At 36.9% G+C, this 23,416-nt stretch overlaps 2 protein-coding genes across 4 annotated transcripts in view; one reads left to right on the top strand and one right to left on the bottom strand.

Annotated features, from left to right (window-relative positions):
- LOC131435017 (uncharacterized) overlaps positions 1-10,809 on the top strand; it is a 425,332-nt gene extending 414,523 nt beyond the window's left edge. For both annotated transcript variants that reach the window (XM_058602473.1, XM_058602474.1), the window contains one exon: positions 60-10,809. In XM_058602473.1, coding sequence (XP_058458456.1) covers positions 60-354 — 295 coding nt within the window. In that variant the 3' untranslated portion in view covers positions 355-10,809. The remainder of the gene's footprint in view (positions 1-59) is intronic.
- Positions 10,810-17,549: 6,740 nt separating this feature from the next.
- Positions 17,550-21,453, bottom strand: LOC131436647 (vacuolar protein sorting-associated protein 35). Of its 2 annotated transcripts, none has more exons than XM_058605490.1 (6): positions 21,134-21,453; positions 19,382-20,568; positions 18,653-19,319; positions 18,385-18,599; positions 18,135-18,318; positions 17,550-18,070 (listed from the first exon to the last, which is right to left on the bottom strand). In XM_058605490.1, exons 1-6 carry the CDS (start codon positions 21,134-21,136, stop codon positions 17,909-17,911), a joined length of 2,418 nt encoding a protein of 805 aa, XP_058461473.1. In that variant the 5' UTR covers positions 21,137-21,453; the 3' UTR covers positions 17,550-17,908. The 2 variants fall into 2 exon arrangements, with proteins under 2 accessions (XP_058461473.1, XP_058461472.1); XM_058605489.1 differs by lacking the exon at positions 21,134-21,453 and adding an exon at positions 20,861-21,021.
- Between the last annotated feature and the right edge of the window lie 1,963 nt (positions 21,454-23,416).

Raw genomic sequence — 23,416 nt, 5'->3', positions numbered from 1 at the left:
GTAGCCCAGTCGATCGGTTCCGATTCTTAACTGTTACTTTTGTTCGTTCCTTGTTCCAGGGATTTATTCCGCAAGCGGTCGATTCGAAAGTCCAAACGACGTGCCTGCTCGCCACTAGGGGGCGCGATTTGCCTGTCCGGACTGGGTGGCGGAACCAATCCGAGCACACCGGTATCGACGGGTCCCATCCCGGGCGGTGGGTTGGCAGATACTCCGCCCGGCAGTGCCCACAGCAGTCCCCGCAAGTACCGGGGCTCTCGAACGTCGGCCAGTCTCAAAGTCAAGGGACTGCTGGGCCGCGTCTGGGCACGCGATTCCAAATCCAAGAGCTGTGAAAACCTGCATGTACTGTAAAATGTATGCTGTGTAGTGATTCGTTCCATGATCCTCGATTTATACTTACATGTATGTTAGCAATCGAATACAGTGTGGCCAAATCCGAACAAATGTATAGCTCGGGACGATTTTTACTTTTATTAGCAAAGAGGTATTCTAGTTGGAAACGATTTCACTTTTATTTAGGATAATGATCTAAGTGACATTAAATAGTATCACAAAAAAAAAGCAGATGAAATCGGTTTCCTTTGTCGGATGCAAATTATACTTAGCTTACGGTTTTTTTTTGTACAGTGATATGAATATTTGAACCAATTTGCATGAAATCAAAATATTTAGGGCGTCGGTATTATTGTAAAGTGAAAAATTAAATACTTCACGTGATTAGTTTGTAATGGAAGATCCTTTTGGATTATATGAGAAAAAATCTTCTTTAATATAAGTTTTTCAGGCGCTACACTTTATCAGTTTTGTATTCCTGTTATTAACAAACCCCTTTACATTTATCTTTTAAAGATTGGCATTTATTTGATATCACCTGTTTTTAAATTTAAGTTAATATATTGCTCAGACTAAGTCAACACTTTTGGTTTTTTTTTCTTTTGTTTTGTTTGTCATCTCCTCCACTATATCTCTGTCGTCCATGTCCTAACAGTTATCAGATGAGAAGAAAATCAAATATATCCATAGCTTCGAGCACCAGAAGCCCGCAAGACATCGAAAGAAGTTCTTTCCAGCAATCCCAACAAGTGAATTGACTTTATAATGAAACTTTATTACACCAACAGAAGTAAGTGCCTTCTTTAGTTAATTATTCCATTTTTGCGTTTGCGTGGTGATGGTGATATATCTTGAGGAAATTGTACAAGCAAGTTACAAATAATGTCGATCGGTTTACGAAGAGTTTATGGTTATCGAAGACCATGCGTCTCCTTTCATTTTTTCTACGTGGAGAAGCCTTATATAAAAAGTCGCACAAAAGTGCTTCCAAAAGAATTGAACATTTTATAAACATAAGTTGTTTATCGTCGCAGCTAAATCTCAACCGTTTTGACAGTCGTCATCCACATTTTCATGTCGTTTTTGTTTGAGATAACTGAAACTGACACAGGGTAGTTTCATCAAACAAACGCTTTTCACTAATCTGTATTGATTTCGCACTTAGCAACGGGGGTTTGAGCAAACCTGATATAAAAACCAGGCTCGAAACTGACTCGATTTTCAGTTCAACAACGTTAAAACTAGGTTCGAAACTAGTTTCAAACAGACGGTTTGACAGCAGTTAGGGTGGAAACTGGGTTAGGTTTGGTATCAAGCGAAAACGACATCAGTTTCGGTTGGAAATCAAACACAGTCGGCGATGCCGATTTTTAGGTGACTTGCACTGAACTGCCCAGACTCGCCTAGGGCTATTGTACCAATAGTCATTGGAGTCGGTCATACTGAGAAAAAGATGGATATACGTTTCTTAAATATGTATCTTTTTCAGCTACTGGAGAGTACACAAAATTAAATTTCATCTCAAGAAATCTCGCCCATTCAATCGATCATCTTCAAACTTTCAGGATCAAATCAAATGCCATGGAAACAATACAAGTAACAACGGAAGCAAACATATGTTTACATTCAGTACTTAATGATTTTTTGCCACAACTGACTTTTTACTTTCTTATTGTAAGAATCACTGGATATAAGGCAAAATTGCTCAATATCGTTCAAAGCAAAGCCTTGGTATTATATTCCTGTAGTGGAATTTGACCTTTTGTTTCAACAGACTTCGCAGCCGATTCACAGTGTACAGAACCATGGCTGGTGCTACGATTCTACTGACACTACACCCTCATTAGCGGCCCTTACACGAGAATTATTAATGTCATTTTTAATTATCACTAAGTAATGATGTATTTCAAATTTGATAGAAATCTCATCATTACTGCGCCATCACACGTTCATAAAAATGACATTATTTTTTAGTAATGACACTTTTAATGATAGTGTAAGGTCCGCTATTGAACATAACTCTAAATTGAGTGACACATCACTCAAATTCATTTAAAGTGCACGTACTCTAAACTTGAGTTACCACCTATCTACTCATTTTTGAGTTAAGGGACGAAATTGTCAAAACTTGAGTAATTTTTACTCAAAATAAGAAAAAAATATTTTGCTCAAAATTTGAGTAAGTACAACTCAAAATTTGAGTTCCTTGCACTCAAAATGAAGAAACTTTTCTTCGTTATTTTCATATACAAAGTTATTCTCCCTTTCTTTTGCGAAAAAAAGTAATTCAAAACCGTTTCTTTTTTAACGGTTTGGAGTCAAAATTGAATTATTTTGATATCCTTATGTTGGGCTTTTCACTAAGCATAACTGAAACCACAAAGCATCGATGATTGGCGTTGATTCATGTTTTCAAAACCGGATCTAGAAACGGAAATGGAAAACGACGTATTCTTGTATTCTTTATTTCGGTAAGAATATTCCAAGAATGAAAACGCTCTGAACTGCAAGAAGTATTTTTTCACTCAAATGTTTAAAAACTCATCGTTTACTCTAATGTATGAATAAATGCGAGAGAACTCATGGCAACGAGTTTACTTTTCTCAAATCCATACTCAAATTTTGACATATTGTTCCACTTTATGAATTTGAGTAATCGCAACTCAAACCATGAGTTATGTTCAAAGAGCGTGTACGAATCAGAGAAGCCAGATATTTTTATAGAAAATCTGTATCTTCTTATACTCAAAATCTGTATTTATCTGTATTCACGACTAAAACGAAATTTTCGCGATAATATCACCATTTTACGATTGAAGATGAATATTAGTAGATATCTACAATCTTTTTGAATATTTTCTGTTTCAATTATTACTATCAGCAACCCCTCCCTCCGAGTCTTTGACCAGCATAATGAGCTTCACTCAAAATAATAATCATGTTATAGTTACGTGAAAAGTTATGTGAATATTTTCCACCCTACTCTTCACGTAGGTTTTAATGGACTGGCATTTAAAAGCTGTTCAATGCATAATCCAGTAAAAGTTACGTGTTTCATAGGTAAAATGTAATGTACTGTTCATATCACATTTACCTATCAGTTCATATCATATTTAGATACCAGGGAATTACTATTTTTTATATTGGTTGAAGTCAATAGGGAGATTTCAGATTTTTATATAAATCTATGAAATGAAAAATACGATGGAAAATAACTCATTTATTTCAGAAAATTAGCATATAATTTCAATAGCTAAAAAAGCAACTAATAACGTCGTGGTATCTCAAATCGACAAGCCTCCAGAAATCGTTTTTGTTGTCACTGCCATCCAACCGAAGGCGAAGTCGAGATCCAGGAACTCTCACAACACTACCGATGCAGGTTGAAGTCGCATTACATGGTTTCAGTGTCTCTAGCTTCATACCGATTTTGAACTCGTTTTTCGGTGGACAACGACCTGTTTGAAGCAATCAGCAGGAGGGGACAAACTTCCGGACTCACGCAGACAGTCGGTACAGTTGAACACATGGAAACTTCCATACTGGAATGGTCCGGACGATGTAGTGAAAAATTGTAATTAAATAACATTTCTCGCAAATATTTACACTACTTACACTTTGAGGGCCACTGATCGCCATTTTCAAAATCGAACTTTACACCCTGGAAATTCACGTAGATTGTTTGATGTTTGGTCGATTCACGTAAAACTTATGTGATGACTCTATTCATTTTAGAGGATGTTCGTATAACATTCATTTTCGTCACGTAAAATATTCAATTTGACATTTGAAACCATTTTACGTGATTTTTCAAGTGAATCGAACGTGCATTTTTATTTGAGTGTTTGCTAAACTTTTGAGTATGCGCAGAGTTCTTTGAGTTATTGAGTCGACATGGGATTTCAGTGCCTAATCTGCGAATTCAAGTTAGATCATAGTCATAGATGTGTAGGTTTAAAGTGTCGTTTTGTTGTCAACATATAGCGGATAAAATCTATTCGTTTGTTTTTTCTTGAACCTGTTGTTGTTCAATACCTGTTTTTTTGTTCACATGATTTCGAGAAAAAACATGCTTTTATTTTGTGTTAACCATGTCGAATTTCGAGCCAAATAAAAACATTTGTGTGGCAAGACATGATTTTATTGTTCAATTATGTGAAAAAAGTTCCGAGTTCTTGTTGAGACTTATGGGGATCTTTTAAATCGACCACAAATGTATGTAGGACTCAAATGAAACAAAAATAAAATAAAATATGGCCGAGCATTTAAATTTCATTCGGCAAGCTATTTCTGATAGTCTAAAAGCCTTGGGAAAAATTTAAAATGGTTGGTAAATGGGTTCCACACAAACAGAATGAACATGCAAAAACCCCAGTGCGAAAGGCTCCTTTCACGCTTCGAAAAAGAAAACTACATTGAACCACCAACCTGGGACGTTCATACCGACGACACGATCTGTCACTCGTGTTTGAAAACTGTATCGCAAATTTAACTACCCCTCAGTAACTCGTAATGTCAAAATGGTATCGCAGAAAAAAATACCGAAACTGGCAACTCAACTGTTGTAATTCGAATAACAGTTATCGTAACCTTAGTTACAAATTTATTACTGTTAGTTATTTACGTAAAACAACAATGGCTCGAATGCTAATAAAATGGAGAGAAAAAAAACTTCAATGGGAAATGGAGCAAATATTTTAGATTTATGAAGCATATGAACCAGAATCACTATGTTTTCGTGATATCGAAATGATATGATATATTCTAGAAAACCGAACCGCAATAATGAGCGGAAACTATCTCAATGTTTTTAGAAACTATATTAAGAGATTGTTAGAATAACGAAACAAAAGGGATGAAATATTTTAGAGTGAGCTGAATTTGTGTCATGTACCGTACCGTAGTCTTCCTAATGATAATGATATCATGTCATATGTAGTTTTGTCAATGATACTGAACTCATTTATATTGGGCGAATTTTATACTATTTCTAAACTCACTGAGAAATGGGGTCATTCATCGGACCAACTACGCAACGTATTAGATCAACGAAGGACTTCCGTTGAAAGGTTTTTCTCGCCGGGAATTTTACGACTATGAATTCAAAGTAGATCAAATCATCATCATTGTTTTTTTTTTTGTATACCACTATGGTACACTATTATTTCATGACCAATTAATTATGCTCACGCTTGAACAGTTCGTGACGTTTGGAAAATTTTTGGAAAATTACGATCAAGCTTTTTAGTTTGATCAAGCAGGGAAATAACAAAAATAAATGCATTATTTGTTACTTACATAATTTGTTAAGGGTCTATTGAAAATAACTTAAATTTAATTATGGTGTTTTGAATCGATATTACAGAACGCAGCAATTTTATCATCCTCATTTTTCCATTGATTTTAACTTCTGTGAGGGACCTTTTCGTATTACGAGAATATTGAGTTCATATTTGATGAAATCTGCATAAAATTTTCAAAACGACGAATGTAGCATTTCAGCTGAACCAAGAAAAGCGATGTTGAAAAATAATTGCACTATTTTAAATCCTATTTTAAAATGAGTAATTGAAACAATTTCATCTCTTCACTAAATCGTCCAATTTGTATGCGTGCAACGGATCATAGTAACTAGTTCACAATTTTCAACTACAAAGATAACTTTTAGGCAAAAACGACACTTACGTCGTTTGGAATTTGATCACGTACATTGGACAGTATGATAGCAAAGATAAATAATAAAGACATGTATGTGCTTACAAATATTAAAAAAAAATCTGGTTCGTTCCCGGTACTTTATAAAATGACCGCACTCACCGCTTGGTGGAGCGCAAAATTAATTGCATTGTTATCATTTCAATCAAAGTGTGCCATAAAATCTCAATATTTACAAATGAGCTAACAATCGAAAGGCTTCTCACGGTTTGACAGTTGCATTATGAATGTGATGATGGGAACTCAGCAGTGCAACCAATTTATTACTATTGGTGCCAGTTTCACGGAGGACCGTAGATGCGCGCCAAAAAAGATCGTGACTGTCATGTCTGGAAATTCGTTTGTGATGATAGGTCGTTTTTTCCTGGTTGATTTGACACATAGGTCGTTTTGATTCTGTTAGTTACGTCGTTTTGCGAAAGTCACAGTGTTCATTCGTCGTTTTGTTACTCGCACTTGTGTGAAAGCCAATTTTGCTCGAAAACATTAGTAAGAACTAGTTTTGCATGTCAAGTGGAAAAAAATGACAGTCGAATCGTTGTTAGTGTTTTGATAACTTTCGCTTTTGTTTGACGAAGGATTCATAACGGTTTCTGCGATTGGAAACAAATCAGTTTCTTTCCAAATTTATCAGCGTATTTTTAACAAGCTTAATAGCAACTCGACCCCATTAAATATCTCTAACTCCACTGTAAGTCTCACTTTCATAATATCACACTAGATCTGCTTTTCCGAGAAAAACTATTTTGTCGTAAGTCCGTGCATACACTTTTGTTTCTGCTTTGGTACAACATTGCTAATTGACGAAAGTAGCATTAATGATTATTTTTCATTGATTTCGACATACGTCAAATGTGTTGACAGATTTTTTAGTGAATCAAGAAACGGTGTTCGGGTAGTGCGTGTATTCGGACATTCCTAACAAAATGCAATTAAAATCTCGGTTTGTTTACTTTCGTTGCTTAGGTCGTAATGAACATTTTATACAGAAATGTCAGAAGCAGTTCTTTTGCAATTCGTTTGACCTGTTACAGTCGTACCAACCGCAATTTGTCATGACATGCTAGGCAATGATTATTATGAATTCGTTTGTACCCACACTTCGAGCCCCGACCTGGAAGGATTCTTATCGTCAGTAGGATCCATAGTACTAGCCATGCAATGATTCTGTACGCTATATTAATCGGGTGCGAAATCTGTTGAAACAGAAAGGCCAAATTCCACAAAACGAATGTAATGCCAAGACTTTGCTTTTTGTACAAACACAGTTATATCGTTTTCGTTTGAGCAAACTGCAACTGACCCAGGGTAGTTCCATCAAACGAACACTTTTCACGAAACTGCGTTGGGTTCGCAGCAAACCTGATATAAAAACCAGGTTTGAAATTGACTCGATTTTCAGTTCAACAACGTTGAAATAAGCTTCTAACAAACGGTTTGACAGCAGTTAGGGTGGAAACTGGGTTAGGTTTGGCATCAAGCGAAAACGACATAAGTCTTCATTTTACTAGCGGACAAAACATTAACGCTCGTTCATACCATACATTTTCGAAAACTTTTATCATAAACTAGCTGAATCACCCGGCGTTGCTCGGAAATGTTTCGTAAAGGGAAGGCAAAAAAAAAATTCTCGAAGTTGTCCTGCTTAGTGAAATACTCTGATGACAAAGAAACACAACTTAGACGACAACCCTCCGTTCATGTTCAGATTGCGAATGATCAATATCCTATCTAAGATGAAAGTTTTCTCTTCCCAGGACACGTTTGAAGTATTGAGTTTTTGTAAACCAGGAAAACCAAATCATAGAAAAATTGCAACTGTGCAAACACTTTATGTTACCATTATTTTATTATTCACGTAAATCCTTTGTTCCAATTTTACTCGTTTTCTGCCTGAAACGTTGCTAACAATAAACTGACAAAGTTAGAATTCGATCTGTGGCGCGACATGTGTCGACAAGGCCCGTATCCGAGCGAAATGCGCTGCGGATCGTAATTGAAAAATTCATTGCTCCGAAAGTATTGATCTTTCCACTCTGAAACTTTGCCAAGCTTGAGTTAAACTCCTAAGGCTTCCTTTTCAAAAAAAAATCAGGCCCAAGTTTGAATTTTTTTATTTGTTCATTAATTATTAACTTTTTTCATTATATTAACTTTAAAGGTTGATTTATGGAATCGGTTATTTGAAAGCCAAGGAAAAGACGCACATTTCATGTCTTGGACGACTTTTTGTATCTTTATTGGATTTACAGTATAGACTGTTGAAAAAAGCCTCTTTTTCGAAAACGCAAAATTTCAAAAAATCATATCTCGAAAATTCCATGTATCATATTGAAATAAAAAAAATACGTGTCGAATATTTTCGAGTTCTTTACCGAAAAAAAATTGGGAAAATTTTTGGGTGGTTGATTTTGCGTGGAATGCCCCATATATAGATTTCTAACCACACTTCCAATTATATGGAGGAAAAATTATGTTGCTGCGTTAAATACAACAAAAGATTCTTGTAGAGGATAAATTTAGGAAATTTTGAAAAGGCGCCCCTTTGAGTAAAGTATGTCGCATTCACAATCACTTTAAAATTAGCCCGCTCATCGAGTTAAGCAAATTTTCCATAGTTCACCATTATATTTATTCATATCTGGCTGCTGGTTCCGGAGTTATCGGTTGGTGAGTGTTTAATCAAAATCAAAATGAGCTAGTTTTTATCCTCGCTACCTTAATATTTTGACACAGGTTGAAAGATGCTAAAGAAATTTCGTGCAAAATCAATAAAAGAAGATTAAATTGAAATCGATCGACTATAAAAAAAATATCAAAGTTTGTAAGTGTTATCGTACAACTCAACGGGCAAAACGTCCAATTTCGAGCAGTTTAGAATTATCCGTATCGATTCCTCCAGGTATGTCACCATTTGATGCAATCGTTAAAATTTTGTTGATTCAGCTAGATATGAAATACCAAAAAAAACCATTAATGTTAAAGTAGACCAAATCCCCCCATTTGTCGTAAGGGCCATAACTATTAACAATACCTATATGAAATTAACAGTGACAAACATTCTAACAGAAACAAATAATAAAAAAAAATACATTTCCTAGTCCAGTCCTGCCTTCAGATATTCGATCCACTTCAGAAAGTTTGTAGATTTTTACACATACGATTAGAACAGATCAGTGAATCTAAACCAAAGTAGAGCAGTATTAAAAAACCGTTTAACAAAAAAAACGAATACAAATCAAAGTCAAATAATGAAAGCAATCAAACCGATAATTGGATTGATTTCTCGTAGGTAGGAGTAGGGTACCTGTGTAGTTGATAGATTTTTTATTTTCTATTTAAATTGAACCAACCTGTTTCCAATCTTCTCACTCACAAAGTAATGCACGACGGTGCAAAATTTTCCCCATTTCTCAATCAATCGCGAAGTCAAGCGAAATGACGCTGGTTCGGTATGTGGTGTCTAATAAAAAATCAATCTGCATGTATTTTGTATAGAATTTCTCTTGCACCTCATGATGATGATGATGATGACGATGTAAAACAGAACCAGGATGAACAAGACACGTAATCAAAAACCAATCGCTACCAAAATCTATCAAACGAGGGCAAAATCTGTTTTTGATGTTTAATCAAATTTAAAACTTGTAAGAAAACCGAGAAGATGAAACTTTGTAGAAAATCTGGATGGGAAATTGTCCGAGTGCTGATTCGTTTTTATTTTAATTGATTTCGATGCCAATTCCGTCATTCCTCATTACATTTAATCACTTGAAGAATCATTGACCATTGTGATCGGAATAAATTAGATTCAGATTAATCCGACACTTTAAAACAGATGTCTCGATGGACAAGCTATTTATAACTATGAAAAAAAAAGCTCAAAATGATAAACATCGTAAATCGTAACATGTAATGAAAGCACTAAACGTGGAATAAAAAAAAAAACAACTCCGCTATCGTCGATGGCGTCCAATTGTCGGAATGATAAATTTCCGCCCATTCGGATACTTTGCAATTATAGCTGAGCCTTTTTATTACGTTTCGATAGCTTCGTAATTGATGCTACACTACCCCGGAGATGAACCGAATTATTTTCCAATCAATACTGCTTTATGATTCGCGTTCGTGGACTGGGGCCAACAGACCCTCGTAAATGAGCAAATTAAAATGCGATATAATGACATGGCCATTTATTATCCTCTCTGCTGGAAAATTCATAGCCCTCCACAGAAAAGCATATAAATTCACTGCCCATACTGGAATCGATAGATGTAAAAAAAAAAACCGTACATGAGAGTCGGCATTTTCGACAATTTTTCATCCACTTACAGAACAGCGAATCGAGCGGAATAAACCGAAAACACACAAAGTTAAACGATATTCAAATGTAACTCATACTCCCATTAAAAAAAATAATGCATATGATTAAAAGAAATGATAAATAACATTTTTGGGTCCAGCTGTAATCGCACACATTGAAATTAAGTAAGACAAATACCACGTTAAACTATCAAGACCCACTTGTTCCGGAGGTAGAACGAGATAAAAGGATAGAATGCTTATCAGACAGAGTAGCGGATTGGTAATAGGCAGAGTGTGATCACACATTTTGATTAAATAATACGAACGAGTCGATTGAACATGGAAGTGATAAAAAGAATTTGTCCGCGACGAGCGAAGATATCTATCTTCAAGCAATAGACGAACAGTATTCGGAGCCGGGGTTTATTAAAACTTTATAACTTTAACACTGTAGCATTGTTTTATTATATTCTTTATATCACAATCCATCAGGCCCGTAACCAGAATTTCGTTTCGGGGAGGCTCTCAGATAAAAAAAATGTTACTGAAAATTACTTGTGTTCCTGATTCTCGGTGTGTCTTTTACCGGCGTTTTTTACAGACACTTCAAACTTTTCATCTAAGACCTTCTAAATAATTATCTAGCACAAGACTTATGATGATGTCATATATTCTGAGATCATTTACATTCCTACTTTGAATGACGACAATTCACTGCATAGAGTAACACAGCCAATTCGTGGAGAACGGAAAACATTTTCTAAACTTATAGGTCATAACAGTAGACGGTCAAATATATTATATATCAATATGGATCACTTTAACAAATTCAATACAAATCGAAAAAGATATCACAGTAACACCATCTCGTGACGGAAAAGGCTATTAGTTTAGTCATGTTTAATAGTTTTCGTTTAGCGTGCACCCAGAAGTGAAATGTCAAAAATAATTGAGCATGATGCCTACATAAAGGAGTGAACATTTTCATATTTAAATGTGTTTTTTTTTCTGACGAAAGTAAATACGCTTTTTGATTTTTACGCTTTTTTAGAGCTATCGCCTTCACTTTCAAGAGTTATGAAGTAGTATTTACCTTTGCTCATGAATGTTATGAATAGTGCTGAAAAGACGAAACCAATAGACTGTGAAGGCAATGTTTGACAGATCACTTCTAATATTTGGAACAAAATTAAAATGAAATAAACGCTGTATTGCAAGTTACTTTGATGGCGATATTTTTTTCATTGCGTTCATGACATTGAATTTAAATTAGTATTAGCAGGGAAAGTTAGAATGTAAAAGAAAATTGTCATTTTTCTAAATTGTCTATGAATTAAAAGTGCATATACTAAGCGATCTTCCCCTTGCTGTGAACTGTTTTGCGAATAGTTTAAACTATTAGTCAAAATTTGAAATTTCGATATTTATTTTCTAAAAAGTAGTTGAATTTCATTTAACAGACGAACCATTCCAAAATTCGACAAATAGAAAGTTTGTTAAGCACCGAAAAAATGTTAATAAATAGCATGATAAGTGCGATACAGTAAGCAAAAGAACAAGTTATACTTATTACTTTTACTTCAATTGACAGCTCACGTTGAGGCGAATTATGGTTTATTCATATACTAAATTTTTTTTTGAAGCATAGCATTTATTTATTTAATAAACAACCTGATATTATATATTTCTATCACCGTAATCGTAATTTTTCAAATCAAGAAATTATAGTACATAATTCGGAAATATTGGGAAAATTCTGGAATTAATATTATAATTAATTTGTTTAGTTCTGCTTGCACATTTACATAAATAGGGATTTGTATAAAAACAAAATGTTCTCATCCGAGTTAATATCAGATTGCGTATTTACAGTTTAGTTTTTCGTTCAGTGTATATCGAGAATTATTCCATATATTTGGAGTTATTTGGTTCGGTGTACTGATAAGGAAAACTGTCATAAGTGCATTACAAAATTTGTAGTGTATTAGTAACCTTTTTTGACACCGCATTTTACTGTGATGTCCCTCTTGAATCGCAAAAGTGATCCATATTGATATATAGTATATTTGAGATGGTCATACTTTGGCTTTACTGGTTTCAGATTCAGGTTCCGCAAGTAGTGGTCTAAAATTCCAAAACGAAGCTCACATTGATTTATCAGAGATGACTAGAGGTTTGGAGGAACAGATAATAGTTCCAGGAAGCCAAATCAGGTGAACGAGGGTAATGCCAAAGTAATTGTAACGTAAGCCGTTATTTTTGACCATTGTAGCGATGCTCATGTGCTCCAGCTAAGGCCATTCTACAGCACTTTTGGTCTTCAATCGTTTCATTATTGCACGCTTATGCTGGCTTTTCTTTTATTTGAGGTAATCCTCCAAAAGTATACTATGCCGATCCCTGAAAACCGACATTGTGGTCTTTCCGTCCCATTGAGACTTCAGTCTAAGTAGTGTATCGAAAATAAGCTATCTACATACATTTGTGTTGTACGCATGTATTTGTGATAGTTTTTATGCTCAGATCACAGCACGCTGTGCGTTTGACTGTCAGCTTTCGTTTGTTTACTTATTTGTGCTGTTGAAATTCTGCGTTTTCAAAATGTTGCGTATTGAAAAGGAAGTGAAAATTAAGGTTCTGGACACATGGCTAAGTCACAGACTAACAGACAGGACACTCAAATTAGATTCTTTAATCATTTTAACGGTCATTTCGAATATTCCTTTATTTGGGACAGTACTCACATGTGTCATGATGGCGCCACGTTACCCTTTTAAAAACATCCTGTCTGTCATCTAGACTGTGTTTATTTTTTTCATTTACCAACAGAGTTGCCATTCATACAGAATTACCTGTAATGTATTGATTTTTATACGTCCATGCGAATTTCATGCAGGATACAGATTTAATACATATTGCTAAAACTATATACATAATTGTGCCTACTTCTCATCCTCCAACGCAATATAAAATCGAACCCGTTTTGTTACAATATTTACTTGCTTCTGGTCTGCCGCCACTTAATTTCGGGTGAAAACTACCAACACAATAAAAAATAGTCTAGATGAACAACGTTTAGTCAAATAAATAGTTACCTTCCAACATCGCAAAAAAGTTAAATATATTATCAATGTAATCCAATAATTTATTGTGACGATTCATTTTTAAATATTTTGATGAAACCAGGCATCCCTGCAAGCAGCTGATCGGTGTTGACAAACGAGGGGAAACCAACTAGTAAAAAAAATTGTCCATAACTCAAGGGGTGTACAGATAGTAAATAGTTCGCGCAGTACAATATAGGTGGAACTAGTGCATCACGAAAAATTATTTTTATAAGAATTTACTCATACTGTCATGTCTGTTAGTCTGTGGCTAAGTGAGAAGGGTATTACTATGCGAAAATTGGCGAAGCGATTTGGAATTCATCATGCCGGTGTTAAAACCATCATTAATAAGTTTGGGGAACACTATTCTTTGGTTGAGCTACCAGGAAGAGGCAGAAAACTCGGTTCTTCCAACACGAAACTGAACCAGAAAGTGGTATCTCTAATCATGAAGAACAAATCAATGTCAATACGTGATTTGCAGATCACCGGCCGATCACCACATGAAGGCTGGATCTGCCAAAGTCAACCACTGCGACCCAAATATGACATTACTTTATGATACAACCCTAGTTTTAAGTTAGTCGTAAATTTTAAATTAGTAAAAGCCCTTGGCATCTTAGAGCTTAAGCAGTGTGCCTTAAACATTATATTCTTGAATAAAAAAAAAAAAAATACGTGATTTGGCCAAAAAAGCAGGAACGAGTGTCGGAATCATCCAGCGTATCAAGAGCGTATTTTCGATACACTCCTTACATAATGTTTACATAATATGTGATTTTAATAATATTTTCTTTCTTATCGTTCATTCAGTGAAGCCGTTTGAGATTTATTGTATATCTTTACCTCTTGAATATCTTGAATAACTAAGACTTTATGACAACGGTACTGGATCAGATTTTATTTAATCTTATTACAGAATGTAAAATATAAAAATCTATCAGTGACTGATAGAGTAACCTTTCACAGAAAAATTATTGTAAAAATTGTTTTCTGACAAAAAAAAATCTACGTAGATTTTCTAAGAAGGTGGGAGGGGGAGGTGGTCGGGGGTGCTGCGGTAATGTGAAAATCTACGAAAGTCTACGAGGGGGAGGGGGGTTTAAAAAATACCAGATTTTGGTCTACGTGGTTTATGGACGGTCCCTAAATGATGAAATGTGCTCTCAAATCGACCATGTTTTGATAGATGACTGACATTTCTCCGGTGTCATTTATGTTTAGGCTTTTCAAGCGATTTTTAGAACAGTTTTTCAAACCACTTTTAGAGTACAGTTTTTCAAGCATGTCTTTTTAGGCAGTTTTTCGAGTAAAAATTTTCTAACAGTTTTTTGAGCAGATCTATCAAGACGTTTCTCGAGCCAACTTTCGAGCAGATTTTTGTAGTAAATGTTTCAAGCAGTTTGTCGACCGGGTTTGCATTCAGTTTTTTCAACTTTCGAGTTGTTTTTAAATGATTTTTAGAGGAGTGTTTCAAGCCGTCTTCCGAGTATTTTAGTTTAGTTTCCTTGAGCAATTTTCGAATAGTTTTTTGAGCTTGCCTTTTAGATAGTTTTTTTTATCAGTTTTCTCGAGTCAAGCAAATTTTTGAGCAGCTTTTTATGGTAGTTGATCAAACGATATTACGAGTAGTTTTTTAGTCATTTTCAAATTTTTTTCTCGGGAAAATTTTTCGAGGTTTTTTTTCAAGTAGTCTTTCAAACATGTTTTCAAGCAGTTTTCCGAAAAATTTTTTCAAGCAATTCTTCGGACAGTTTTTGAACAATTTTTTGACTAGATTTTTGAAACATTTTTTCTAGTTTTCCGAGGTGTACTTTCGAACATTTTTTTAACAGTTTTATTGAGTAAATTTCTCAAACAGTTTTTCTACTGGTTTGACAAGTAATTTCTTTCAAGCAATTCTTCAAGTACTTTTACTCTCAATTTTCTCGAGCATATTCTCACTTTTTATGTAAACTTGGCTCCATGCGACTTTTTTCTATGCGGTCGACTCAAGAAATCGCTCCGTGGAACGCGTTTCAACACCCGAGATGAGATTATGGAAAAACCGATTATAAAAAATGTTTCGAGATGTGCTGCAATCGATGAGTAGTACTTTGAAGGGGACAATATCGATTTTGATAAATAATCTTGTATTTATAATTTTCTGAATAAATTACGGGAAGATTTTTGATCAAGGTAGTAGGTAGGTTTTTAGGGCGGTTTTTAAGAAATCTCAATCAAAGAAAGCATGGCAGTCCTCCAGTTATGTCGCTGACATTACCCACCCGCTTTTTAAAGTTCGTCGCACTCAGACTAAACACTGAGCATCTGGTCCACTAGCTGAATCTAATTCTTTCTTCGAAAATCTTCTTTCTTCGAATGATTTTTTCCATAAGGTTGAAGAACTAATGATTCAACCTTAACTCAATTAACATAACTTCGCATAACCGCCGCTCTAATATTCCAATACCACTTTTGTAGAACGATTTATCTTTTACCTCAAAATAGGTCTCAGTTTCAGCGATAACCTCTTCATTCGTGCGAAATTTCTTACCAGCGAGCTTTTTTTTCAGGTCTGCGAACAGCCAGTAGTCGCTGGGAGCCAATTCTGGCGAATACGGTTGATGTGGGAGCAATTATAAGCTCAATTTATGTAGTTTTGCCATTGTTTTTGATGGTTGTTCTTGGTCAACAGCGAGCAAACGTGGCACCCGCTTTAAATAGAGCTTTCTCATAATGTTTTCTGGTGTTACCGCCTCATTTGGACGTCCACTGCGTTCTGCATAATCGGTGTCTCTAGGACAACGTTTGCAGTCAGCAAACTAACGTTTTATTGTTGTTTCTGATGGAGCGGACTCTCCTCTTTCATTTTCAATCGAATAATATAAGATGAAAATGAAATTTATGGTTGCTGACCGTCAGCATATCCCTAGTTTATTTGACTTTTGCTGTCATTTTCAAGTGAAGCTCCCGGAATTCATCGTCAGTTGAATAATCGTACCTAGTCATTCGAAGTTTTGCTTGTTCAGTTTCGAGTGGCAAGTAGTATAGCTCCTTCATTGCCTTCGCTCTTGGTAGTAAGCAAGTTCGAACGAATAGATTTATAAATGGAGTACAGTATTAAAAATGAAAACTAAAGGAGGAAACAATTAATTTATGTGTATTCTGTGATTGATATTTCAGCTATCTGGTTTGTCTTTCATCTATTATCTCGAACCAATTCGAATGTTTACATGAACCTCATTTGAAGGCCGCTCTCACACTATTGAAAGAGATATTTTGTTACTCCAAGAAATCAACTGACTGAGCCTCGATTGAAGAGAAACGAGTGATGAACTGAATGCTGCCCGTTCGGGCCGTCAGCAAACATTGTGTGTGTGTCAGAGAGTGAAGTTTAATGCATTAGAGAGATCGTCAATGTGTTCCACATTCAGTTTCAATTGAATTGAATGAAGTATCGTTCAAGCAAAGCAATGACTTGAGAAGTGTTATGGAAAGCAGTGCAGTAATGGTCTCCATAACACTTCTCAAGTCATTGCTTTGCTTGAACGGTATTTTTTTCCCATGTGGTAATGATACCAAGTCTATTGTTGCTAAAACTTTAACCTCATTTGCATATTAAGCAGAGTTAGAGTAGATCTGAAACACTCGAAAATGAGAATCTCATGAAGCTTTGGGCGAGAACAAAAACACCTTCTGGTGCTGATAAAAACTTTTGGCTTTTTTGCTATCGACATGCTTCCAAAGCTGAATCCAATTATCAACGCGTACCGACGCGTACCAGTTTTGCATCGTCATTTTGAATGACGATTCGAATGTTTTGAAACTCATCGCCCTATAATTTCGGAACCGGAAGTCGGATCTGGATGAAATGGCACAGTATATTTTAAGGCAATGCGAGCTTTAATTTGAACCATCATTAGTGAAAATCGGTTCATCCGTTGCTGAGAAATCAAAGTGAGTCGGTTTTCACAGGAATTGCATAGCCTTTCTATATGAGAAAGGCAAAAAAAAAGAAAATTCTTGGTATGGCCTCTTTGCCACGCTATCCCATATCTTGATTATTTGCCGGATTTCGAATATTCTCAGAAAATTTACCGTGGCTTATCTTCATAAATTACATTTATTGAATTTACCATACATTCGATATTTATTATGTAACTACTCATAATCTACATTCGATATTATGTATAATTTTTCCAAATATTGAATATCCAAGCACTAGCGTCTAGTCTCTTCAGTATGTTTTACATGTTGTTGAACTTTGCCATTCTTGCCCGCCTATCTTGCGCTCTATAATTGAAAGTTGTTTCCTAACAACCGAACCGACCGCATTTAAATTGGAGGCTAAAAACATTCACATTCAGAACTTATCATCTCGACTCAGCGAGCCGATCAGAAGAAAGAACGATGAATTTAAATAAATCAAACTCCTCCGATAGCCCGGTTCATCGGTTCACATTTCAATTCAGTGAGATTCCGGCGAACGAAACCTCCAGACTGCTGTCGGTGGATTCCATTCTACTTCGAATATGGGTCAAGGTATTCTGATAATGCATCTCTATCTGTTTGGTTTCCTCCGTCGGTTCCAGATTGGGCAGCTCTTCGTTGATTTTAGCAATCAGCTAGGCAAAATAAAAGCGATAAATGAATTGGGGTGAAAAAAAAATGTTGGTCAACAAATCGTACCTGGTTGAGCATCGATACTGTAATCTGAGTATTGCCGCGTTGGTAGTAGAACAAATAGTGGTTCAGAAGTTCAACGTACAGCTGTACTTGAACGCCAACATCCAGACACTGAGAGGCAATTTTGGCGGCCTTCTTGAGACACTCCAGCGTACGCTTTTCATCGCGTAGTTCCTGGCCGTTTTGTCTGCAATCAAAAAAAGGTTTTCATTTTGCTCTGTCGGAATAAAACTGTTCTTAAGCTGAAACTTACTTTCCACTCCAGAAAAGACTGGCACAGGTGACCACCGCTCGACACTGGTCAGGTTTCTTCAGTAATTTCGAAGCCGCCAGAGCACAGTTGGTGCGCAGAGGTTCCGCGTTCTCCTCGGAAAAGCACGCCATTTGTTCGACGGTAGAAACTATTAGGGTAATGGCTGCAAACTGCGACTTAGAGTCGGAAATTTCGTCCTCGTACAAGGAAAATGCCTGCAAATAAAGTGAATGGTTTTAAACTGCAAGACGATTAACCTCCGACAAACCTGTGTCATAAAATCATACGCCACAGTTTCGTGGTTTGTGTAGGCAATCTGTCCGATGCAAAGTGCCCCCTGCAGATACAATCGCAGTGCCAGCTCCGGAAGTTCGGATTTAGCCAGCACAGCAATCGTACTGTGACAGAACTGCAGTATCTTCTGGCATTTTTTATCCCACATCTCGTCTTCGGCGGCAATCGATTTATACTTGTAAGCCAACTGGTAAGCTTGAAATACCAACGGTGGCAGCACGAATCGTATCCGCTGATGACCACCCAATCCGAAATGTTTCCTAGCAGCGGTCAGGATTTTATACTGCGTATCCGGATCGTCCGATCGGAGCAAGTGCACAAACCGACCGACAATGCCTTGCTCTTCGGCAAAATCTTCCAGGTCAACTTTATCGGCCGGTTGATCGTCCTGGTCTCGAATCAACGGAGACAGCATCGTCAGAACGCTATCGGTGTGTTCGGCCGATGGAATTAGCGTTTCGTTCTCCAGCACATTCATGACGATGTACAGCGAGAGGGCCTTCCGGGAGGTGTAATCGAATTTCTCCAGCAACGGTGTGAAGTACTGCAACTGGAAGATGGTCAACACGTTGTTGTAGAAGTCCACGCACAGTCGCAGCAAACGGGACAATTCCTGATTCACCGAAATGTGATGTGAAATGCTGAACAAAAGAGGGAGAGTTAGAATCAATTCACTCGACGACAGATCAAATTTGACCAATACCTGTTTATGTTGAGCCGATCGAGAATCTGTGCCGTCGTTTCCAAAACTTTGTCCACGTAATCAACCCGATCCGGATAGACTTTCTGGGCAAGGGTGACGAGTGCCACCTGCAGCGAAACCGTATCTTCCAGTGGCATATCGGTTCTCAGTTGAACGATGTACGCAATTTGGGTACTGAAAACCTCAAACAGCTGCACATCCGAGGGAATAGCCGAAATAACCTCGGTGCCGGAAGTTGTTTGCGTCACTTTTTCGTTCCGTTGATTATACAATGCCAACCGGTCGATCAAGGAAATGATGATGTTCTTAACGTTCACACCGGACTGCAACTGGGCGCATGATTTCAGAAAGGGATCCAACGTTTGCAGATGGAACTCATCCGGGAAAACCTGTATGATGCACTCCATTAAATATTCCTGGGCTATGGCATCGCGACAGCTTACGACCTGTTCCAAAATTCCCGGCAGAATAAGTCGTTGATAGATCTCCAGACTGGCCGATTCCAACTGGGACAATCGAACCAGATTGGTTCCAACCAGAATCTTCAATTCTTCACGTTCCTTTTCACGACGCGACCGTTCACTGGAATGACCCTGATGCTGAATTCTCACCCACAGTTTGTTCATCTCCGCGAAGTTGGTGAGAACAAAGTCAATCGCATCGATGACAATTCCTTCATTCTCATCGGTGTTACTCAAAGTGTCCGGAAGAATATTCCGGGTGCACTGAAGTAAGTAGTTGCGTAGAAACAACCCACGAAGGGGATGCTGAACTCCACGACACATCTCGACCAGATCCTTCAAAATGCTTCTTTTCAATGACGAATTTGTTTTTATATAAACCAATCCGACCGTAATCAACAGATACAGCCGCGGCACGATGTTTCCGGCGTATTGCACATGTTCGTACAGATCTGGAACCTTGCGTCCCTTCTGAAACTCATCCAACAAGTAATGCTCGAAATGCCGTAACTCATCCGTGATGGCGATGTACAGCTCGTAATAACTCTTCGGCGAAAGTAGCGAAGTACGCAATTCGCCCAACATCGTCGAGGCACATCGCATTGCTTCCATCAGGCGGTTCTTGTCCAGAAAACGTTTCATCTGAAACGCTTGGGCACGAACCACAGTACTGGCATCGTTGAGCAGTTTGTCCTGCTCATCCAAAGAATTGATCGGTGTTTGCGGCTGGAAAAAATAAACAGTCTTTCACATAACTGATACAAACTAGCACGTGGTTCTGAACCGAAATCTACGGACACTAACTCGTAACACACCCCAGAACATCTGACCCCAATAACCTATTAGTTGGTAGGTATTTATGTTTAAACAACCAAACCTTTCTAACATTGCACAAAAAAACAGAACTCATTGAACAAGCCTATACCAAACGAAAACCATTCCACCAGTTTACGGAAAGTTATCGAAATTCATCCATCGGCGCAACGCGCGAATGGAATTTCCAGCAAAACGGAGGTACCTCTTGCGGTGGTGTTGTCCTTCGATAGAGTGCAGAATTGTCCAGATTAGCTGAATTCCACAGGTACATTTCCGACAAAATTGGACCGAAAACTAAGAAAACCTTACTGGCCGATATTTGAATGCAGCTGGAAATCTTCTGTAGCCCCGTGGAAGAAAAAAAATCACCGCAAAACTGATAGCTTCTCACACTCTGCTGCGGGCTCTGCCTATCGATACCGTTCGCTTACAATACCCTCACAAAGTAGATAACACAAATCGGTCACTAACATACCATGTTTAATTTTCACTCGGCCGAACGCACAGGCTATGTGTATTCTGTCGTTTCTTGTTTCCTCCTACGAATTATTGGTGCGGCTGTTAGTTATTTTCCTGTCCGGTTTTTGGAGGAGATGTTCACCAACTGGAATCGATCACACAAATCCCGATCCGATACTGGATCCGTTTATATGGTCAGTTTGGGCCAACTCAATTTACTGTAAGTAATGTTTCAATAAATGTTACACTCGCGATCAGAAATTCTATCATAAATAATTTTTCGTTCCACAAAGTAAGTTGTGTTGGTAAAGTGTGTGTCACCTCTGCTGCGATCGTATTTTTTTAATGCAATGTAATTTGACAGATGCATAAGCATAAATGCATTCGTGTTGTCAAGAGCACCGAGGGGTGGTATGATGTGCTTTCTGGTGGTAATGAGGTAATTTCATGCTCTGTATTCATACACTCAGAAAAATATTACAGTAACCGCAACCTGTTCCTCATGGTCATTTCAACTATGTACTCAAATAATAGTAACGACCATGATATAGTGGTTTTCAGCTGGACATAGAATGCGACGGAATCGTCGCAGGATAGCGAAATAATGAGCGTCAGAACCACTGATGCCAAGTTTGCAGATTGGTATGTAAATTTGCAATTTCGTTTGTGAGCAGACTTTGCAATTAAGCCGACTTTTTTGCAATTTTCGAAATTTTTATAAACAATCATCCTTTTTTATGACTTTTGCTATTACTGTAGGGTTTTCGTTTGGTTTTTTCGTCATACTGCTAAATATTGAGGTCGCATAGGATCATTTCTAATACGCAGACACCTAAAATTTCACCTGGCATCGCTGCCAGAAAATTGGACAGTTGTTTTAACCCCTTCGCTGTCTGTTGTATTGAAATTAACTAGCATTAGAGCCAAAAGAAAAATTAATCGGCTGTTGGATTGAGGCCAATTGCATTTTCAACTGGTAAAATTCCTTATTGTTATTTCATTGTTCATCGAAAGCATCAACAAATGTATATCTGTCAAAGACGACCAACTTTTTAGAGAAGACAAATAGCACATATGAATAAATGCGATAGAACTCGTGGCCTGGGTAGATTCAACTAAAATCCATACTCAAATTTTTGCATATTGTTCCAGTTTATGAATTTGAGTATTCGCAACTCAAACAATTGAACATAATTTCAAAGAGCGTGCAGAGAATTCCCGTGCCCGCCCGCTTGTGAGGAATTCTGGCAACCGTCAGAAGGCTGGCTGCATTCCAGCTGCTGTCAAAATTGTGCAGGCGAAATTGCGTCATTATCTCGCCGTACGTGTCTTGTTTATTTCCCTCCTCTTTCTTTTTTTTATTCGACTTCATTTGATATTCGTCAATCCCGCATGTGCGTACAAAAAACGAATCTTGAGACGAGGTAAATGAGATTGAAATATGGGTATGTTTGGTAGTGAGAAAGCAATGTTATTGGCAATAACATTTTATATAAATAGTATATATGAAGGGCAATAACTGATTGTCTTTCATATGTACTTTTTATTGAAAAAATAAAACCAATACGCTAAAAATGTAGAACCGATTTAAAACGGTTCTGCCAATCTTGTTGTAGGAACTAATAAACAAAATAAAAAAAGAAAAAAAGTAACGAGCAGAATCCACAATGTGGATCATGAGATGTACACTGAAAATCATTTCTACCTACTTTGAGGAGATATCACTCATTGTCGAGCTCATCTATACGCTACCCAAAATTAGGTCGTTTCTGCTCAAACTTGGAGTTGATTGGTAAAAATACGTAGTGTGCTTTGTTATGGCATAATACTTGTACTAAACTTACATTTACCTAAATTTCGAGGTCATCACTCGTTACCCAAAATTGGGGAGATACACTTTAGTTGATTTTGAGTAGGTTTAATTAATGAGGTAAATTCTACAGAAAAGAACATGTCATATTCAATACATTTTATAACGATTATAAAAATTGTAATATACTCTAACTCTGTATTGTATGCTCTCTGGTTTATTGATTTTGTTATTAAGATAAATGAATGAGAATTTTATACAATTATAATTCAGTACAATATTTGAGTGGCAATATATTTGTATAAAATGGTTATGAAACTGGTACCACTGAAACCGATTTCGGCTTTACCATGGTAACCGTTTATGTTTCCGATAAACAACTAGGCGTCGTTGGTATGGATACGGATTTGTTGATAATCCGTTGGGACAATGATGAAGTACAAGAAAATTTCGATTCATTCTGTGAACGAGTGTTGTGAGAAGAGGTGG

The sequence above is a fragment of the Malaya genurostris genome, chromosome 3 (genome assembly GCF_030247185.1).
Source record: "Malaya genurostris strain Urasoe2022 chromosome 3, Malgen_1.1, whole genome shotgun sequence".
Taxonomy (NCBI): Eukaryota; Metazoa; Arthropoda; class Insecta; order Diptera; family Culicidae; genus Malaya; species Malaya genurostris.
Note: the sequence above shows the minus strand (reverse complement) of the source record. Positions and strands in the feature narration are given on the sequence as shown.

What these genes read in the sequence shown, in the direction of transcription:
- LOC131436647 (XM_058605489.1), bottom strand. Translation starts at nt 20,929, where the DNA reads ATGTACCTGTGGAATTCAGCTAATCTGGACAATTCTGCACTCTATCGA. An exon ending in CGTATGATTTTATGACACAG is followed by an intron (nt 18,600 to 18,652) that starts GTTTGTCGGAGG and finishes CTTTATTTGCAG; the next exon opens with GCATTTTCCTTGTACGAGGA. An exon ending in CAGTATCGATGCTCAACCAG is followed by an intron (nt 18,071 to 18,134) that starts GTACGATTTGTT and finishes TATTTTGCCTAG; the next exon opens with CTGATTGCTAAAATCAACGA.